Source organism: Ovis aries, chromosome 18, assembly GCF_016772045.2.
Source record: "Ovis aries strain OAR_USU_Benz2616 breed Rambouillet chromosome 18, ARS-UI_Ramb_v3.0, whole genome shotgun sequence".
Taxonomy (NCBI): domain Eukaryota; kingdom Metazoa; phylum Chordata; class Mammalia; order Artiodactyla; family Bovidae; genus Ovis; species Ovis aries.
The window spans coordinates 42,139,211-42,159,442 of NC_056071.1; the positions used below are offsets into that span (position 1 = coordinate 42,139,211).

A 20,232-nucleotide genomic window follows, 5' to 3' on the forward strand; every position below is an offset into this window, starting at 1 on the left:
GGGATGCCCATGACATTTCCTCTGGAATTCAGACCCCACCAGGGAGCTACCTGGAGGATAAGCATGGGGGCCCTCAATCAGCAGCAGACCTTGGAACAAAATCCTGGCCTCCAGACCAAAACTGACAGATCTATCCTCAAAAGCACGGGTGGTCCTGAAAATTCTTGACAGTTATGTGGCTGAGGCCCCACTCGTCAGAAGGAAGGTCTGCCCCATCAGACGCCAGCAGGCGTGGGCTGGTTACCAACTTAAGTCAGGGCAATTGTGGCAGTTGGAGGAAAGCCATGGAGAATGGCTTCATGCCCTTCCCTAAATGAAATGATGCCTTAAAAGCTCACTATAAATTATCAGGCTGGCATAGTTTTCAAATTGCTCCCATCCAGACTTGGTTCTGCAAGCCTCACTCCCTGCTCAATGGGGCCCGAAAAGAGTGGGGTGTGGCCCTTCACAAAGACAAGGGAACTGCCTCTGGTCTGGCACGCAAACCAAGTCTGTAGGTGGAGCTAAAGTAGTCTCCTCAAGTTTGGGTTGCTCTGCATCAACTTGAGTTAGCATGAGTCAGGATGCAGCCAGCAGAGAAGGAAGAAAATCTGTCTCTGAAGCTCTTGGGGGGGATTCTGTAGGTCCCTGTAAATAAAGAAATACAGTTCTGGTGGCTACCTCCTGACTCGTGCCAACTCATGTTCTCTCCATGGTGGCTCAGAGGTAGAGTCTGCTTGTAATGCAGGAGACTGGAATTCAAGCCCTGGGTCAGGAAGATTCCCCTAGAGCAGGGAATGGCAACCCACCCCAGTATTCTTGCCTGGAGAATTCCATGTACAGAGGAGCCTGGCAAGCTACAGTCCACAGGGTCAAAGAGAGTCAGATTCAACTTAGCAACTCACACACTGTGTGGTAGCTGGCGTAAGAAGCACAGGCACACAGCCTCCAGCAGAGGGAGAGAACTGCTCCCTCCTTCAGCATTCAGGCTCTCTCAGTGATATCCAAACATGTTTCCACACCTTCAGGCAACTTTTGTAAAAATAAGTACCCCCTGCATATTTGAAAGTTGATATCTGGTTTTCATCTTAAGCTTAAATCATTGCAAAGAATAAAACTTCCAGTAAATATTGGCATTTTAAGTCAAAACGGTTCCATTACTCTCTTCAATGTAAAAATAAAACTAGACTGTGAAATAGTATGACTGGAAGGTGAGATGGGGGAACACTAGGAGTGGAGATCCTCTTTAGGGAGCCAGGATCTGAATGACCCATCATTATAGTGGAGAAGACCACTCTAGGCAGAAGGATCAAGCGCAAAGGCCCTGAGGCAGAGGCAGACTGGACTTGTTTGACAAACAGAAAAGTCCTGGTGTAGTGAGAGATAGGCTACGAGGGGGAGATAGGGCGGGACCGTGGAGATCTCTTTGTTTTACCCCTCCACACTCTCTAGGTTATGCCCCTCTTTTGAGCCACAGAAGCCTGACCAGACCTGTGGCCTTCTATCAGTGGGCAGTTGACTGGTGACTTACAGATGTGCGTAGCCCAGGGTGCATTTCAGCAACTCTGATGAGGGAAAAGCCAGAGGTGGGGTGTTAACTACCCAGCTCCCTTCTTGCAGGGTCCCATGGGCTGGCTGGGTTCCTTCAGCAAAGGCCCTAGCTCCCGTCAGGAAGCCGCCCTCTTCTGGTCACTGTTTCCCCCACTTTCCTGCCTGCAAGTCTGGAGTCTGGAGCGGCTCCACCTGCTTTGGAAGGCTGGGTACTGCGCTCTCTCTTATGGTTTCCCTACTTGCTCCCCACCTTGGTGAAAAGTCTTTTTGTTTAACTCTCCTACAATTATCCTAATTTGTAAGTGTCATCCATTTCCTCCTGGGACCCTGGTTGGTACTCCATGATTAAGTGGTAGTATTTTATTCGTTTTTTCTTAAATCCTCTGATAAGTCTTCTATCCTGTGAAGCTACATCACAAACCTTTTTTTTTTTTTTTTTTTAAGATTTGTTTCTAAGAGCCTATTACAGGGTTATAAGAAAGGCATAGGGACTGTACACACAATGCACGGCAGAGCCAAGAGATGCTTGAGAGACAACCGGTCCATGGAGAACAAACTGCAGTTGGAGGCCATGAAGTTCAAGTCTGGGACAGCATTCCCATGCACAACCCTCTCTGGGGAACACAAACTCCATCGCCCTCCCCAGGTTCAAAACTTCCACTTCCCCCTAGTGTTAGTTGGAAAACTTTTAGCCATAACCATATTTAGTCATATCTGGGGAGGGGTCGGGTCAAAAGTCAAAAAAGAAAAAGAATGTATATATGCTTACGTGGCTAAGGTCACAGTTACAGCGAACATACTTGTCTGGGAAAGCCTGGGCCAGAGGGCTCAGGACAGAAAAACAAACCAAGCCAAATAAAACCTTTCCCTTTGGTTGGGTGGATCCTGGCTGCTTTCATTCATCTCAATCCAAGAATCATCCTGTCAAGTCATGACTTTGTCACACTGTGGGAGCCTTAAGTGGCTGCAAGGCCACCCTGGATTGGCAACTCAGTCCATGTTAATCCCTGCAAGTCACAGCTGTCTAGTTTTCTAAAGCGTGTTTCCTTCCTCAAGATCACATTAATTTATTGACAAGGAAATCTACAGACAGCCCAGAAGGAGGTAAGAGTGGGAATAGGACCTGGTGCAGAGGGAAGTCTCCCTGCTATTAGAAAATGAGCCAGGTGCCCAGCCCCGAGTGGCAGCTCCAGGATGGGATGGGAGGAACCCTGGCGCCCTACACAGTACCCCAATGTTCTGCTCTTCCCTTCTGAGAAAGCCAGAAAAGGCCGAGAAGTACAGGGGGCCCATGAAAATAAGAAGAAAGGATGTGGAAGTTGGTTAAAAATAAAACTTATCAGATGAGAGTTAGGTCCTGAGAATGTTATCTCTTCCCCCGGGAGGATGGAGAAAAAAACTGCAGGAGAACACAGGCCACAGGATGAATAAGCATAAAAATATGAGGAAATGACCCAGCAAACGTGCCAGTCCTGCGGGAGGAGGGCTCTCCAGGAGGTGCTGACCTTCCAGGAGAGGTGGTCACCCTCCAGGGATACAGAAGAAACTGGCCAAGGGCCTGATTCTGGTGGCGAGAGACTTTTTAAAAACTGATTGCTTCCTTTCCCCATCCATGCCCCTGCCCCACATGCATTTGTTACCTTTTCAGAAAAATATCGGTGTTTGGAAAACACTCTAGGGCAATTTCTACTTCTCAGCATTTTTATGGCTGGTAACCCTGTCCTCAGTGAATTTTTCAAAATCCAGGTAGTAAATGCTTAAACTGGGTGAGGATGAAGGAAGCTGGAAGCAAGCAGCCAGGCCTTGGCTGCTAGGAGCTCACCCCCCCCCCATGCCACCCCCAACCCTTCACCCCCCACCCTACTCCCCATCTTCAACAGCTTTTCTGAGATTTGCCATGAAATTGGGCTGCTCCACAGCTCTTTTCAAAACCGGCCTACCACACACCCACTGAAGTCCCACTACAAATGATACATGAAGTCCCGAATCTTCCTCCTCTACATCCACCAGGCATTCATCATAAGGGATGTGCGGTTTTTGCTCAAGAAATAGGCACAAAACAAAGACTACCTGTGAAATTAATTTTTAATAACCTAGTGCAAATCATGAATTTCGTTCCACAGCTGCTCTTAAAATCTCTACGCAAAACTGTGACAAGAAAGTGCAGCAGCCATTCCCTATCTGAGATGTTCCTCTAACTTAAAAAAAAAAAGAACCACAAAATGGTCTTTATAAAATTTCTGAAAAATCTCAGCACTCAGGAGCACAAGCAGCAACTGCTTCAAGGAAAGCTTTTCTAAGTACAATACTAAGTTTACCAAAGGTCAAACAAACAGGATTCAAGAAAGAAATCTGGAGCTTTTTTCAACCCTCAAAGTCTTTCAGGGTATTTAAATAGGCAAAAGAGCTGTGTTTTAAAGAAATGAAAATGACATCCTTCTACAAGCACCTCCAAAAGATTAGCTAAGAGACTATCTAAGAGCTTCGGAGAATTAAAAATGTTTTTTAATTTCCACTCAATGTCACTTAGAGGGGATGTTGAGAATTCCCTACAATGACAGAACCTAGCTTAGCTGCTTCTCTTGATTTCCACGTATCAGATAGAGAACTGCCAGTAATAGAACCATGCTGACATCTCAATCTTAAGCCTAAACTGGAAAGTTAGGTGTATTTAAAAAAAAAAGGTTTCTTTTCCTCCCCTCAGAGGGCATCACCCTAGGGACTTGAGGACGGCAGCCTGGACACTGTCCAAATGTCCCCTTGCCCTGCGTGCCCTGTAGTCTGCTGGGAGGCTTCCAAATTGTACCCAGGAAGTTCCAGTCTGTTTTCTCTTCCAGAGGGTCCACACTGCTGAACTCTGCTCTGTGGGGGACGGTATGCCCCACACAGCTCATACCCAGGGTTAGCCTGAGAGACCAATGTTGCCCATATTCCCAACTTCCTCCATGATCCTGGGAGGTGTGCAGTGAAGATTCCATTGCAAAGACAAGGGAGAATTCATCTATGCCGTTGATGTTTTCTGCTCATGTGGTTTCTTCTGAGTAACTGACATTCCTTTAGGATATTGGGCATGAGAACCTTGCTGATAACGTGAGCCTCATGTGAAGCTAGCAAGCAGCAAACACTTAAAGCTTCCTCTCTCCCGACTCCACTCATTCCTGCTCTTTTGTCTGGCATCTCCTCTGCAGGAAGGAGACACCAAAGACAGCAGATCCTGGGAGCTGGAAGCTTCGGGTGCAGTACTCCTTCACCCCATGTTGCGTCATGTCATGTCTTAGTCGCTCAGTCGCGTCCTACTCTTTGCAACCCCTGGACTGCAGCCCCTAACAAACCACCCAAATGCTCTGAGACCATTTCCTCATCTGAAAAGAGCAAGAGTTGACAGAGGCTGCAGAGAATAAATGTGTGAGAGCACAGAGCGCAGGCCTGGAACAGAGCTACTGGCATAGGTAGAGTCATCTTACCAGCTGCAGAACATCGTGACTTGGACCTCTTTGATGCTGGCCTTGCAAACGTAAGAAAGATAAGCCATAGTAAGTCCAGCATCTCAAAGGACCTAACCTATCAACACAGAGATGGCAATATATTGAAAATCACTTTTGGACAGGAATAGACTAATCTGAAAGCAGATAGGGCCTTAAATATACACTAGCATATATCATCCAAGAGTTCAACTAGAACCAGCTTCATCGTGAAAAGAGCTATTTCCACTGTTTTGACAATAGTTTCCAACCACCTCACTGCTAATGCTACTGCTGCAAAGTCACTTCAGTTGTGTCCGACTCTGTGTGACCCCATAGACGGCAGCCCACCAGGCTCCTCCATCCCTGGGATTATCCAGGCAAGAACACTGGAGTGGGTTGCCATTCCCTTCTCCACCTCACTAACCAGTACTATTTTCATGCCATTCAAAAGATTCAAGACTGAAGCTAAGTCAATTTTGTATTATTTTTATTTAAAATAACTACCAAGAACATTCCTTGGGCTTGTCCTCACAGTTAATCAAATATAAAAGTACCTGTCATGTCCCAACCCCTATTTTATACAAACTGCTGACTCAGCATGGCACTTTCCATCACTGCTCCCTAAATCACAGGAAATTTCAAGACCGAGGGACCCAAAGAAATTAGGATGACCCAGCCTCTAAAAATCCTGAGTCATGTAAAGAAGAAAAACAAAATCATATCTGAGTAGGTAATTCATGATTCAGACAGCCCAGCAGCTAGTTGGTATTAACTACTCTACTGAAGATCTATTTAATGCACTTAGGTAAGACTTTTTATTTCCATGAAATTGGATCTTTGGTCCAAAATTTAATCTCCTGCCAAGGACTCTGCACTATGTAGGTGACGTAACATGTCATTGCCAGGAATATAAAGAAATTGATCCGATTATTTGCTAAATAATGTTTCCTCATCAGGGCTAAGTCCTCCTCTAAGTGGGCTGTCAAAGAGAGGAGCAAAAAGCAGTCACTATTAGTTGTATCTTCCAGGACTCCAATTCAGCCATGAAAAAAATCAGTGCACTAAAAATTGATTTGATATATATATTATTAGGTTATAGGACCTTTGTCCGGAAGGAATAAGCAAGGCCTACAAGGTCTGATCTTTTTGTAAGTAAAAATATTAACTAAAATGAAAGATATAAGACATAGTATTGGAATGATATGGTATTCCTTCAAAATATCATCATTATCATTCTTATGACATTAATAATCATGGAAGAAAACTTATCTACCATTACAGGGAACATAAAATTCCTAATAAACAGCTTTGTTTCTTTCTCTCTTGCTGAAGTTTTTCAAAACTGTTCTGAAGGAGGAATGTAGTCTGTCCTGTCTAAAGCTATTCTTACATTACTCCCACGGTCCCTGGACCCAGAAGGACAGAATCCTCCTCAGTCTTCAGATGCACTGTGGTCAATGACCTCTTCAAACAGGTAAACAGATAAGAGAGGACACTATGACCAAAGCTTTCTATAACCTTTAGCCTAAATTTACACATCAACAACAAGAGAAAGGTGAGTGTGCACAAAAATGCTAGTGAGCCCTTCCTGCCCAAGATGGAGGAAATGAATCAAACCATTAAAAGGCTAAGGCAGGAGAACGAGTTTATTCAATAAGTATTTACTGAGCCCTTACTATATGCCAAGCACTATTTTATGTGCTAGGAATACATTCCATTGATTAAAAAATACAAAATCCCTGTCTTCATTGTGCTTACACTCTAGAGGAAGGATACCAGACAATGAACATAATAAATAATTTACATAGTAAGTTAGAAGGTAATGAGTACTACAGGGAAAAAAAAAAATAGAGCAATTGTGAGAATGAAGACAATTCTTATTCAGAAAATTTCCCAAACCGGACACGCACAAAAATATGCTTTTTCCTTGGAAAGTCTATGTGCCTGTCAGTGAGAAAAGAAAATATTTCTGGCCCCTTAATGTTCATGGGATTTTCAAGCAAGAAATTACAGGGGTTTTAAAAATATGAAAGTGGAATTGAAAATTAAGCAGAGTAACTTTCATAAAAGAGGAGCTCCATACAGAATTTTGTGCGGCATTGGAATCTGTGTTTACTGCTGGAGAATTTCCCACAATTCTAGCAAATTCCATGATTCTGGCCACACTGCCAACCACAGAAGATCTGGAGAGTCAAGTGTCGAAGAGGCTACCAGGGTCAGAAAATGTGGAAGAACTCAAGTAGCTTTCCAGGATTTTTTGTTTTATTTTCCATTACCTTTTTTAGAATACAGCCTAGTTTTTGTGATTTTCTTGTGTCATTAGAGAAGAGTGAGGTCACTAAAAACGAAAAGTGAAAAACAGGAATGCCTACATTTCCAACTCCATCTCCAATCTCAAATTGTTTAAAATGCACATGTTTATTGTATATCAGCAGACCCAGGTTTTTTGACACCATTATCAGAGGTTGTTGGCTCTGAACTACCAGGAAGATTTTTCTCCCCCTTTGATTTATATTCAAATTGTATTTCAACAAAGCAACCAAAATAATTAATGAATTAGGTTCTCTATGTAAGAAGTGAAAATAGAAAACAAATGGTGTCATCTTTGATCAGAAAGTTGTATTTCAGCAAGATGGGGCAGAGGCAGCAAGTCCAGGTTACAGGACCAGGAAAAGGGAGTGTCCACCCACAGGATACTTAGAAATTGATTACTAAAACAGCAGCCTGTTCTAGAGGTAATAATGTCATTAGGTTGTGATAATTCTCCAGAAACCCCAATAGCCCAGGATTAGGAACATCTGGAAATGTTCAGATGACACACATTTGTTTCCTGTGTTAAGGCTTCAGTGATGCCTCTCCGTGGCACCTGTCACCATTTTCTTTCTTTGCAAACCTCCTTTCAAATTAGAAAGTGTACATAAAGTGCAAGTAAGACTCAGTCCCTCGCCCGTGCTTTCAGGTTCTTGCTTTGATAGCCAGGATTACCAAATCTAACAATTAAACCGCTGGCCAACTAGGTTGTCTGCAGGTATTTCTGGAGTTAGCAAATGAGTTCATCTGGCAAAAAGAGTGTCTGAAGGTAGGTGCAGTCTTGGCAAGAAAACACAAAGTACCATACACGAGACAGGGATCTGAGTGATGCAAGCAGTGGGGGGCAGGGGAGGGGTTCCTTGTCACCGAGTCACTGAAGAGGCCTTCTTTGGATCTCAACTCTTAAAGCAAATTCAGAAACTGTTACTAAAAGTGAATGAGGCCAGCGGATTTCAGAGCAGGGTCAGTCCTCAGTAAGGGCAGGTTCAGTCTTCCCTGGGTTAGGAACAGAAAAGAAAACAGAGGTTAAGGAGCCAGATCTGATGAACCTCATGTCACAAACGGCACCCCTAAAACCTCTAGCAAATGCTTCCCATCTCATAGAACAAAGCTGAACAAAGGACCTCCTGATGTATTTTCTTTGGCATTTGCTAGGGAGACTGTTCAAATAGGTCATGATGTTACATGACCTATTACATGATGTTACATTCAATAGGTCATGTAACATTACATGATGTTACATACATGTTTACTGCAGGATTTCTTAGGTTAATTTTTCTTGATTAATATGCCCATAAACACAGTTACTCTTCAAGAAAGAGATATTGTACGTAACAATTCCCACACTTGGGGACCAGGAATTTACCTTCTCACAAACTATTCATAACATGTCTTTCAATATAATGTATTTCGAGAAAATATGCCTTATAATACTGGTTGGAGGGGACAGGAAAGACATTAAGTCATATTCAGTTTATATTACATGAGCCTGGTTTTTATACTGAAAGTCACATTCCTATACCAATATAATAAATGAACCATGCTGGTTGGGTTTCATTGCATTTCCTTTGTTATTACAAAGCCAAAACCATGGGCAAAATTTAATGTTATATTTGATGGGTGAATATTAATGATCAAAAGTTAACCATATCCCATCTATTACACACTGTCCCACAGTCAGTGGGCATTCACCAGGGACGTTCTTTGCATTTTTTTTCTGTTTTTTTCAGCAGAGCTAAGGCCAGGGTTTCAGAACTAAGTCCGTCATGGTGTCATTTATATATATGTGTGTGTGTGCATAGATAGATAGCTGAGACTGCACAGAGTACATTAGCATATACATAAAAAACTTAAATAAAAATAATGGATTGACTTGAGCAAAAGTCACAGAAAATTATCAAACACATACTAGTTAAATTCCTGAATTTCTTTTTGGCTTCTGCCCTTTCTTCAGCATCAAAGTACCAAACAGTCATGGCGTATCTGAGAAAGATAAGAAGATATTAGAAAAGAGGTTTAAAAATATGACCCAAAAATAAAAATACTATAAATTTCACATAACAGACATTTGTAAAGCCAACATTTAAAAATTTTCCTATTATCAGAAGTCCATCCCAATTTTAATTTAAAATAAACGTCTCTGGTTTCAAGTCTATTTAAATGTAATAAAACATGTAAGGAATTCCAAGTATGCACCACCCATTATCCTGGGCGCTGGGAATTGAAACTGTCCTGTGAATACAGCAGCCTCTTTCTCAAGGAGCTCAGGCTCTAGCAGGGAGGGGAAAGGCAATTGAACAAATAATATAACAGGTCCAGATGAACTACACAAGAAAGGGCTGGAAGCAAATCATTCAGCGAATCATTCAGCTAAAGCCTAAGGGACCTAAGCTGGTGGGGAGAACACAGAGATGAGGAGTGAAGCTTTTGAAGAATAACTTATCGAATGACAGGACGTTAAAATTCTTGACTTTTGTCTTTAGTTTTGGACGCTGAGGCAAGAAGCAATGGGATATTGGTACCGTCACGTTTTCTACTATGTCCCATTTATGGGCTAGACTATACAGGAGTAATTTTATGCATGAGTTTCCAAAAAGTTTTGTTTCATTTTTAGTAGTAGTTACTGGAATTTCTATAGGACTTGAATTTTTCCAAAGGCTTTCCGTCAACATGTGGTGTTAAGGTTTCCCCTGTGACCCTAGTCATAGAGGAACTGGGGAGGAGCAAGGAAATTCTGCACAAATGACAAGGACCGATTACTGTACCCCATTAATAAGCCACAAACAGGCTTTGGTGGGAGAAGTAGTTATCTGCTCTCCTAGGGCACATCCCAGTTTGACATTTCATAGGCAACTCTGTGTGGGGCTCAGATCTGTCACTTCTGGAGGGGGACACATAAACCTTGAACACTTAACACCTGTGACTTTAATTTAATTAGTCTTGTTAAGGTTTAGTCATTATCTTTTCCACCCAACCTCTCTCCTCCCTGCCCCCAACTGTTATTCCCAATTCAAGCTGCACCCCACAGCGCTCCAGTACCACATGGTTTACAGCTTTGGCCATAAAACAGATGCAAATGAGATAGAATCTGAAATTAAGATATATCAAGAGTTTCTGGGCATCCCGGGTGGCACAACGGTAAAGAATCCGCCTGCCAGTGCAGGAGATGTAAGAGATGCAGGTTCAATCCCTGGAGGATCTCCTGGAGAAGGAAATGGCAACCTACTCCAGTACTCTTGCCTGGAAAATTCCACAGACAGAGGATCCTGGAGGGCTACAGTCCATGAGGTGGCATGCTGCTGCTGCTGCTAAGTCGCTTCAGTCATGTCTGACTCTGTGCGACCCCAAAGACGGCAGCCCACCAGGCTCCCCCGTCCCTGGGATTCTCCAGGCAAGAACACTGGAGTGGGTTGCCATTTCCTTCTCCAATGCATGATAGTGAAAAGTGAAAGTGAAGCTGCTCAGTCATGTCCGACTCTTAGTGACCCCATGGACTGCAGCCTACCAGGCTCCTCTGTCCATGGGAGTTTCCAGGCAAGAGTACTGGAGTGGGGTGCCATTGCTTGGACATAAATGAGTTGGACATAGTTGGACATAAATGACTAAGCACACGCACACACAAGAATTTCTATATTAATAGTAAACAATACTAAATTGTTCTGTTACTCTGAAAAATCTTCCCATGCGTGATCTAAAGAAAGGAGTCTGAAAAATCCAATTGTTGGGACATGTTGGGTACAGTAAACCCAATCCAATTTTAAGCTAAGAAAAGGGGGAAAAGGAAAAGAAGTCAGAACAAATTCCTCTTTCTTCTTTTAAAAATTAATTTATTTTTTAATTGAAGGATAATTGCTTTACAGAATTTTGTTGTTTTCTATCAAACCTCAACATGAATCAGCCATAGGGATTAATATATCCCCTCCCTTTTGAACCTCCTTTTAAATTTTATTAGAGCATAGCTGATTTACAATGCTGTGTTACAAATTCTCCTTTCTATTCTCAAGGTTTTTTCTCTGCTTGTAACTGGCAGCTTGTAAACTCATCCAGAGTTAACCAGATAGGATTTCTGACATGTGGCAGCCAACATTCTCTAGGCACAGTTCAACATTAGGCTTTTTTTTTTAAGGGAGGGTCGTGAGCAAGAAAGAAGAGAAGAGAAAAAAGGGCTCTGGGAAATTTGGAATCTGAGACTCTCACTTAATGGAAAACGACTTGTTAATAGTTGAAACCAACGTTAGACTTTATATGTTAAAGAAGCCACAGTTTCTCCTTTAATTTTATTGACTTAGAACAGGTCTGCTCTCTGCTTAGGGGGATGGTTGGTCTTTTGTCCATAACAACACACATTTGAGAATTTTCTGGGAACTGAGGTTGGTCCAAGAAGCTTCTCAAGAGCAGTCGTGGCCCTGGCTGTTACCTGGTCGCATAGGAGGGCTGGACTTCATGTGGGTTCCTGCGGTCTGACCAGAAGAACAACAGTCTGTCAAAAATGGGCTCCACGTCCGCTATGAATGATTTCCCTTCTGGAAATATTCGCAGGACCCCGCCATGTCGCTGAGGGCCACAAAGAAGGTAGATTACTTCCTAGCCTCACACACGGTTCATTAACAATGATACTTCAGTCTCATCTAGAAACAAAGCTAGTGGCAGCTTCCAACTGCCAGTGCTAGCATATATTATTCCCAAATTTTAACTCCAGTGCCATCCTGTGTATTAAATGTTATCTTAAACTTGACTAGACATACTGAAGTCAAACTGAACGAAGTCTTCTCACCCCCACAATCTCAAAGCCCGTGGACACAAAGTAGAGTTCTACTAGGTCAGTTATACAGACTTGCCAATATCTGACTGTTTGACCCATAACCTCCTCCCCGCCCTAGCCATTTCATGTAATTCAATCTAATATTAACAGCTCCAGAGGGCAGTGGCCACATATAACCTCCCCTTCAATTAGAATTTACAGTTTTCTTTTGAGTTCCCCATCTCCTATCTGATTTCATCAGTTGGAAGTTACACGCTCTTTTTTTTCTGAATGCTCAGACCACCTTATCTGTATTTCTCATGACGTATACCACTCACTCTCCCCCTCGAATTACATTTTTTTACATGTACATCCAATCTGTCCTACTAGAATAATCTTGTCAAGGTAGAATTCTGGTCTTATATGTTGATGGTTCCCCACAGCATGATGCCTGGCACTAGCAGGCACTCAAAAAATTTTTGAATGATTTCAAACTTTGTGATTTATCATCACTGATCTGACAACTTGACTCTCTTGCCTATAACACTACCTTTCAAGATTTTAAAGGATAACTAAGGAATATATTTCAGTCATGTTATCAAATAGGGAACTGACACAAACCTTGTCACTAATTCACTGGTTTCCCAGGTTTACTTTTTCTGACCCCCGATAAAATATCCTTGCTTTATGATAGCTAGTATCTGGCCTAATGAATAGGAAATGGAGATGCAGAAGGTTCAAAAGCCAGATAAGCTTGAAAAGTTCTCCAACTTCTCAGACTCCTAAATCATCCTTAACTTTTAAAAAACATACAAATTCCAGACAAATGTCTGTGAGCATGGCACCAGACTTTATATCTCTATCTATATATATGTTCAAAAATACGAAAATAAGCTACAAAACCTTTGGCATTCACAATCATAGTAAACCATGGCAAGAGGCCACCAAGGAGACATTTCACCCAGAGAGAAGACTGTGTGGGAAACGTCACTTGGGGATGTTTTAACATCCTATGGTTCTATTTTTGTGAAATTCTCTCAGCGTTGCTCCTGGCAGGGAAAAGTATATATCTTATTCCACAATGAGAATCAAGAATCCTATCAGCTCTGGATTAGACTAAAAACACTGATCCCAATTTTTAAAAAAATAAAGTACCTTCTCCTCATCAATCATCAAATTGTAACCTATAACCTAATAAAGGCTCTACTCACCCACCTCCATCAAATTAACTTTACATCTATTATTTTCATCTCAACTTTAATACTAAAACCATAGCAGGAAAAAAGGATAATACGAAATAGAAAAGATTCTTCAGTGGGAATTATGAACTCCAAACTCTCCTCTGCTGCTGCTGCTGCTGCTGCTAAGTCGCTTCAGTCGTGTCCGACTCTGTGCGACCCCATAGACGGCAGCCCACCAGGCTCCCCCATCCCTGGGATTCTCCAGGCAAGAACACTGCAGTGGGTTACTTGCATTTCCTTCTCCAATGCATGAAAGTGAAAAGTGAAAAGGAAGTTGCTCAGTTATGTCCGACTCCTAGCGACCCCAGGGACTGCAGCCCACCAGGCTCCTCCGCCCATGGGATTTTCCAGGCAAGAGTACTGGAGTGGGGTGCCACTGCCTTCTCCGAAACTTTCCTCTAAGTCATCTGAATTCTTTTCCTGTGGTTTCTCAGCCCTCCCTCTACTCGCATTATTCCAAGTACCTTGGCATCCCAGTTCTTGTTCAGATAGTAGATGCAGGTGATACAGCGGCCGTCACCGTTGGGGTTGTCCACATGTCGAACATAGCCTGTTCCATTTCCTGGGTAGCAAGCCACCATCGCCTACAGAGAAATCCAAAGGAAGCTGGTTACCAAAGCTGAGCCAAGCATCTCCCACCAGTGAAGACCTGAATAACATAGCCTCCTCGGCCGCTATGGGACACAGGTATCTGCTGGCCTCTTCAGTTTGTGCACAGTGCATAAATTTGGACTCTTCAGCATATGACATTAACAACCAAGTTATATCTTACTGCTCAGCCCAGTGGAAAGCAGTTCAACAATAATCGCACAATTCTAGAACATTTTAGATAGCATCTATGTTGTCATTAGAATGTCCCGCCCCTCTTAAATCTTTCTTTTTGAAAAGGCAGGTTCTGGGTTCCACCCTAGACCCAAAAGATCAGAATCACTAGGTTTAGAGATTATGCCTTACTAGCAAATGCTCCAAAATCACTGAATCAATCACTATCTTAGATCAATGGCTAAGATACTTGCATTTACAAAGACACAGGAACCAATCACGAAGGAGAAAAAGGTTAGGCTTGCTCAATAAAATGCTCAGGACAAGAAAAAATAGGGAAGGGTCAATGGAAACCGTGGCCCAACTTGCCAGCATGTGAAGTGAAGTGAAGTCGCTCAGTCGTGTCCGACTCTTTGCGACCCCATGGACTGAGGAGCCTACCAGGCTCCTCAGTCCATGGAATTTTTCAGGCAAGAGTACTGGAGTGGGTTGCCATTTCCTTCTCCAGGGGATCTTCCCGAACCAGGGATCGAACCTGGGTCTCCCGCATGGCAGGCAGACGCTTTACCATCTGAGCCACCAGGGAAGCACAAATGACAGTCAAATCCAGTTCAGAGAAGAAAACCCACAGACATCTTAATGCATTTTTCAACGCTTGTCTTTTTCCTATTGAGAATTATCAAATTAAATGATTCTCTTCCTTTTGCCCAAACACTACCTGTATCATTCAAGCGGAGAAATAGAGAAAGAAGCCAAACTAAAAATCCTACTAAAAATTAGTATTAGGGAATTACTATGAAGAAAGTAACAAACCTCTCAATGTTCCCTGGAAAATTTATAGGAAGGGATAGAAAAAATTAGACAAAGTGTAAAAAGCCAGTTATTTTCACAGGAGATTGCCTTGTTTCTAAAATATCTTCATAGGGATGAGATACTCGCAGGGAAGATATTGGTAACATAAGATGAGAAAAGGGATATGTTTCCTTTTTGTTTGCTGATGTATTCTTAAGTGCCTAGAACAGTTCCTAAAACATGGAACCTATCTGTTTAAATTTTACTTTGGAGGGGTGGACACACACCACAGTGCTTGTAGGATCTTAGTTCCCTGACCAGGGGTTAAACCTGTACCCTCGGCAGTGAGAGCTCAGAATGCTAACCACTGGACCATCAGAGAATTCCCTTTTTCTGATTTGCTTTTGTTTTAAAATTTGATAAGTAAATGAATGATTAGTAGGCAGGTCTTCCCGCTAAAGAGTAAGTTTATTTTCTACCTAGATCAGTAGGGATTTTGTCATTTTAAAAGCACATCTTCAAACATAGATGTAGCAATTCAGTTCACAATTTCCTTCACAAATGGAAAGACTGTTTCATTGGTGAAATACCAGTCAAGTAGAGCCCACACTAATGCACTAGTGGCTCAAGAATTAGCTTCAGTGCCGTGAGTGCCAAGTCACTCCCAGCGGTAACATGAACACATGAACGAGGCATGTACCTGAAAGGCCTCACACACACTGCATACTAGAACAAAAATAAGGCTGAAGAGTAACTCAGTTTTACAGCGATCTTAAGGCTTAAATTACCATATCTCTCCAACTCTATATCCCCATGCAGCTAGCAATCCCCATATCCTATCTTTGAATGTCAATGCAATGCCATCTTAAAGCTAAAGTTAGACTGTTAGCTTGAACATCTTTCAGAGATGGAATTCTGAGGTTACTGCAATTGAGATTTAACAAATGATACCACCAAGCAAAGGATGGCTTGGGGAAAGGTGATTGGTAGCAGATAGAAATGATGGGCCTAGCTAGGGAAGAGATGAATGAAGTCGACTATAATGACTAGGGAATTACCCATCCCTGGAAGCAGCTATTAGGATTATAAGAGCCACCACTGAGCCAATAATGAATGTCACTTAAGCCACAAATAATTAGAGGCTGGATTCCCTACCAACTCAGCCTCTCCCCACTGTGAAGCTCTGAAAAGAAGAAAAAGTACTCCATCACTGCTACATAATCTTATGTTCTTAAACAGCTCTACTCTAAGGAAAAGGTCAGTGGTCTGGATGCCTGCCATCTAATTCACCCTGCAACTAATTATGTGATTCCAGGCTTGGTGTCTTTCCTTTAAAGGGCTTAGGTTACCTGGCCTCTGATGGTCCAAGAAGGTCTAACACTCTATCTAGGCATCACCCCTACAAGCAGCAACAGAGTTCTTTGGGGCATTAGGAAGCGCTTATCTGCCTCAGGACTCAGCTTAGATTAAAAACAGAAAAAAAAAAAAAAAAAAAGATACAAACTCACAAAAGTACCTCCTTTATGAATTGCTGCATCTATAAAACATACCCAGAGTGAAGGAGCTGGCACATTCCAGGGGATTTACTTTTAGAACGAAACTCCTAATGTCAGCAAAGTATCTGATTGATTAAGGGAGAGAAACAATTTTTTGGCCAGAGTGAATCTTCACCTTCTCTTTTGGTTCCTGAAACCATAGCATCAACTTCAAAACAATGGAAGGAAATCATTGTGAGCCTCAGTGGCCCTGTTGAAACCACACAGGCCAGTTTTATCAGTGTTTTCTGGACAAGAGCCACACGAGATGGGTCTTGGCTTGGGCACATTCCCAATATTTGTTGGGTTCTGACATAGTCCAAAACCACAGAGGCTAAGGATGCACTGAGAAGCAAGGCTCACTTCAATAACAAGTCACACGTTTCTGTGCCAAATCATGCACGGGGCAGAAACAAACCCCGGAAACTGATCAGGTCAACGGAGCTGCTATCCAAACCTCATCAAGCAGGGAAGGGCTTTAGACTGTACAGAGGAGAATGCTCCAGAACAATAAGAACATCACCAGAGTATTTCAGGATCAAGCGACGAATGTGCTGTGCAGTTAACACTGAAACCCATCAGTAGGAAGTTTCACTTATCACTGACTTTTTACTCATCAAAACTTCTGGACTAGATTAATACTTGAAACTTATAAAAGTTTAATAAGGTGTTAGTGTGACCAGCACTACACATACAATTTAGTCCTATAGTCCTAGCCTTGGATGTGCTGATAAATCCACATCTCTTTATGCATTCACCATCCCTTCCTCTGGCCCCACTGCAGACTCCTCCACCCACTCCCTATCCCCACTTCATCCCCAGAAGCCTCTCTACAACTTTTAACAGAAGAAAATGAGTGGAGAGGGGTGAACCCCTCCCATGCTTCCAGACTGGCTCCAGACCAGAGACAGGCGCTCTGGATACCTAGGCGGCCACATTCCGGCAGGAAATGTGTAACGATGCTTTGAAAATGTACACAGATGTAGAACTTTAACAGCCAAACCCAAGTAACAAAATATGCTCCCCAAATGCTGCAGGTGGAAAAGAAAACAGGGTTTCTGTTAAGAGCGCTTACTAAGTCGGCTTTGTGAAAAGCCATATCTCATCCATCCCAAAGGTAAAGCTGAAAAAGGAAAGTGCAGGATTTCCATCCCAGCGCCTAAACAGAATGCTCTTAATTGAAACCAACCACAGCTCCGTATACACCACTTCAAAAAACTGGTGTTGGCAACCTCCACTGTCCATTTAGCAATGAGGATCATTTTAGATCCACAGGTCGGAAAGGGATACATCTGTCCCATCCCCTCTTCCGCTCAGACTCACCACTTCATTAAAAACAGTCAGCAACATAGATTTTCTACAGAAATGTACTATATATATATATATATATCATGACTTCAGCATCAGTCACTAGTATGACTTGATCTTAAGGTAGAGAGTGATGTTTTATAGAAATTTTAACTTAGCACATTAAAACAGTAATCATCTCATTTTACTTGCCAAGTTGATAACAAATATGAATCCATTTTGAAAAATTTGCTAAAAAGAGCATAACTTTGAAGCTGCCAGGTTGAGTAACTTTAAACTGGTATTTTGGTCTACTGCCAAATACTAAGCCCCTCCAACTGTGAAACAGAAATACCAGCCAATCTTGGTAAAGATTTGTTTTGAATTATGGAAGGTCCCTAAGCAGAACATACCTTTAATAAAATGCAACCTAAATACAGAATAACCTGTATTTAACCTGTTCACATCTCAGTTTTCTCATCTGTAGAATGGGTTTATGAGGACTGAAGGTGTAAAACACCCAGTGTAAGGCCTGGCACATACCAAACACTGCCTTGTTGGTGTTGTGTCCAACTCTTTCTGATCCCATTGGCTGCAGCATGCCAGGCTTCCCTGTCCTTCACATTTCCCGGAGTTTGCTCATACTCATGTCCATTGAGTCGGTGATACCATCCAACCATCTCATCTTCTGTCATTGCCTTATCCTTCTGCCTTCAGTCTTTTCCAACATCAGGGTCTTTTCCAATGAGTCATATCAGGTGGCCAAAGTAATGGAGCTTCAGCTTTAGCATCAGTCCTTCCAATGAAGGATCAGCTTCAGCATCAGTCCAACCAATATTCAGGGTTGATTTCCTTTACGATTGACTGGCTTGATCTCCTTATTGTCCAAGGGACTCTCAAGAGTCTTCTTCAGCACCACAGTTCAAAAGCATCAGTTCTTTGGCACTCAGCCTTTTTTTTTTTTTTTTACTGTCCAGCTCTCATATCCATATGTGACTACTGGAAAAACCATAGCTTTGACTATATGGGCCTTTGTAGGCAAAGAAATGTCTCTGTTTTTTTAACAGTCTGTCTAAGTGTGTCATTGCTCTTCTTCCAAGGAGCAGGCATCTTTTAATTTCATGGCTGCAGTCACCATCCACGTGATTGTGAAGACCAAGAAAATAAAGTCTGTCACAGCTTAATGTCAGCTATTTTTAAAATATGCACTGATGACGTGCACGTTTGTGTTCCCCTCAACTGGGGCTTCAGAATGTCTCTGCTTAGGGAATCTGATCCTACCTAAGCGTTGTGCAGCTTCTAAAGCAGGGCTGAGAAACTCACATAGCCTGTGGGATTTGCAAGTAACAAAATATTGAAGGGTTCCCTGGTAGCTCAGCTGGTAAAGAGTTTGACTGCAATGCAGGAGGCCCCAGTTTGACTCCTGAGTCAGGAAGATCCCCTGGAGAAGGGATAGGTTACCCACTCCAGTATTCTTGGGCTTCCCTGGTGACTTAGATGGTAAAGAATCTGCCCGCAATGCGAGAGACTTGGGTTTGATCCCTGGGATGGGAAGATCCTCTGTAGGAGAGCATGGCAACCCACTCCAATGTTCTTGCCTGGATAATCCCATGGACAGAGGAGCCTGGCAGGCTATATTCATGGGGTCACAAAGAGTCAAGACACGACTGAGCGACTTTCACTTACTTAAGATATTGAAGCCGATCAGGTATATATCTGTCAGAACTCTGGAATGTGAGCTATGCTACCTACAACTAGGGAATTTTCTATCCTTGGCAATGAGAGGCAGACATTAAAAATCTTCAGGTTTTAGGAGGGTAGCAGGTAACTGAACCAGATTTGTATATAAACTCTCCTGAATATTTTTAACCCTAACTGTTAAATCAGAGCCACAAAAAAACAAACAAACAAAAAAAAACATCAGGCTGGATTTTGAGATCACTGTCTATGGCCCAGGAACTGTCTGTGACACTTCCTGAGCTACACAGGGGTGCTTTCCCTGTCTCTCTTTACCAGGCTCAACTATATCCTTCACTGCCATCCACATTGCACAGGCCTTCACCAAACCTCTCTCCCCTCAAGTCCTTCCACCACATCTGCTCCAGACACAGCAAAGGGGGCCCAGGATCCTTCCTCACTATACCATAAGACACCAACCACACAGAATGTTAGATGAGTAAAGACTTGAGAAAAAATACACAAGACCATGCGCCTTGTTTAGCTTGGAAAAACAGCCAAGCAATCAGAGTGGAGAATGTAATAGATGAAGTTTACTGGCCAGGATTGGGTCCAATTTATATTGGACGTAAATCAGACAAATATCATATGATATCACTTATACATGGAATCTTAAAAATGAATGCCACAAATGAATTTATCTACTAAACAGAACTCACAGACCCAGAAAACAAAACTTATCGTTACCAAAGGGGAAGGGAGGGGGATAAATTAGCAGTTTGGGATTAAAATACACACAGTACTACATATAAAATAGATAACCAACAAGGACCTACTTCATAGCATAGGAAACTCTACTCAATATCTTGTAATAAACTATAATAGAAAAGAAT

General features: G+C 42.4%; 1 protein-coding gene and 1 non-coding gene across 3 annotated transcripts in view; both read right to left on the reverse strand.

Annotated features, from left to right (window-relative positions):
- Nucleotides 1-6,622: 6,622 nt before the first annotated feature.
- EGLN3 (egl-9 family hypoxia inducible factor 3) overlaps nucleotides 6,623-20,232 on the reverse strand; it is a 29,443-nt gene continuing 15,833 nt past the window's right edge. The window contains exons 2-5 of one of the 2 annotated variants that reach the window (XM_004017885.4): nucleotides 13,751-13,870; nucleotides 11,722-11,858; nucleotides 9,214-9,287; nucleotides 6,623-8,300 (exon numbers count right to left, since the gene is read on the reverse strand). In XM_004017885.4, the coding sequence (XP_004017934.1) occupies nucleotides 8,269-8,300; nucleotides 9,214-9,287; nucleotides 11,722-11,858; nucleotides 13,751-13,870 (363 nt within the window). In that variant the 3' untranslated portion in view covers nucleotides 6,623-8,268. Of the gene's footprint in view, nucleotides 9,288-11,721; nucleotides 11,859-13,750; nucleotides 13,871-20,232 lie in introns of both variants that reach the window. The other variant, XM_060401799.1, reaches the window with a different exon arrangement.
- Nucleotides 14,563-14,634, reverse strand: TRNAG-GCC (transfer RNA glycine (anticodon GCC)). The gene has a single exon. It is a non-coding gene; the product is annotated as a tRNA-Gly (tRNA).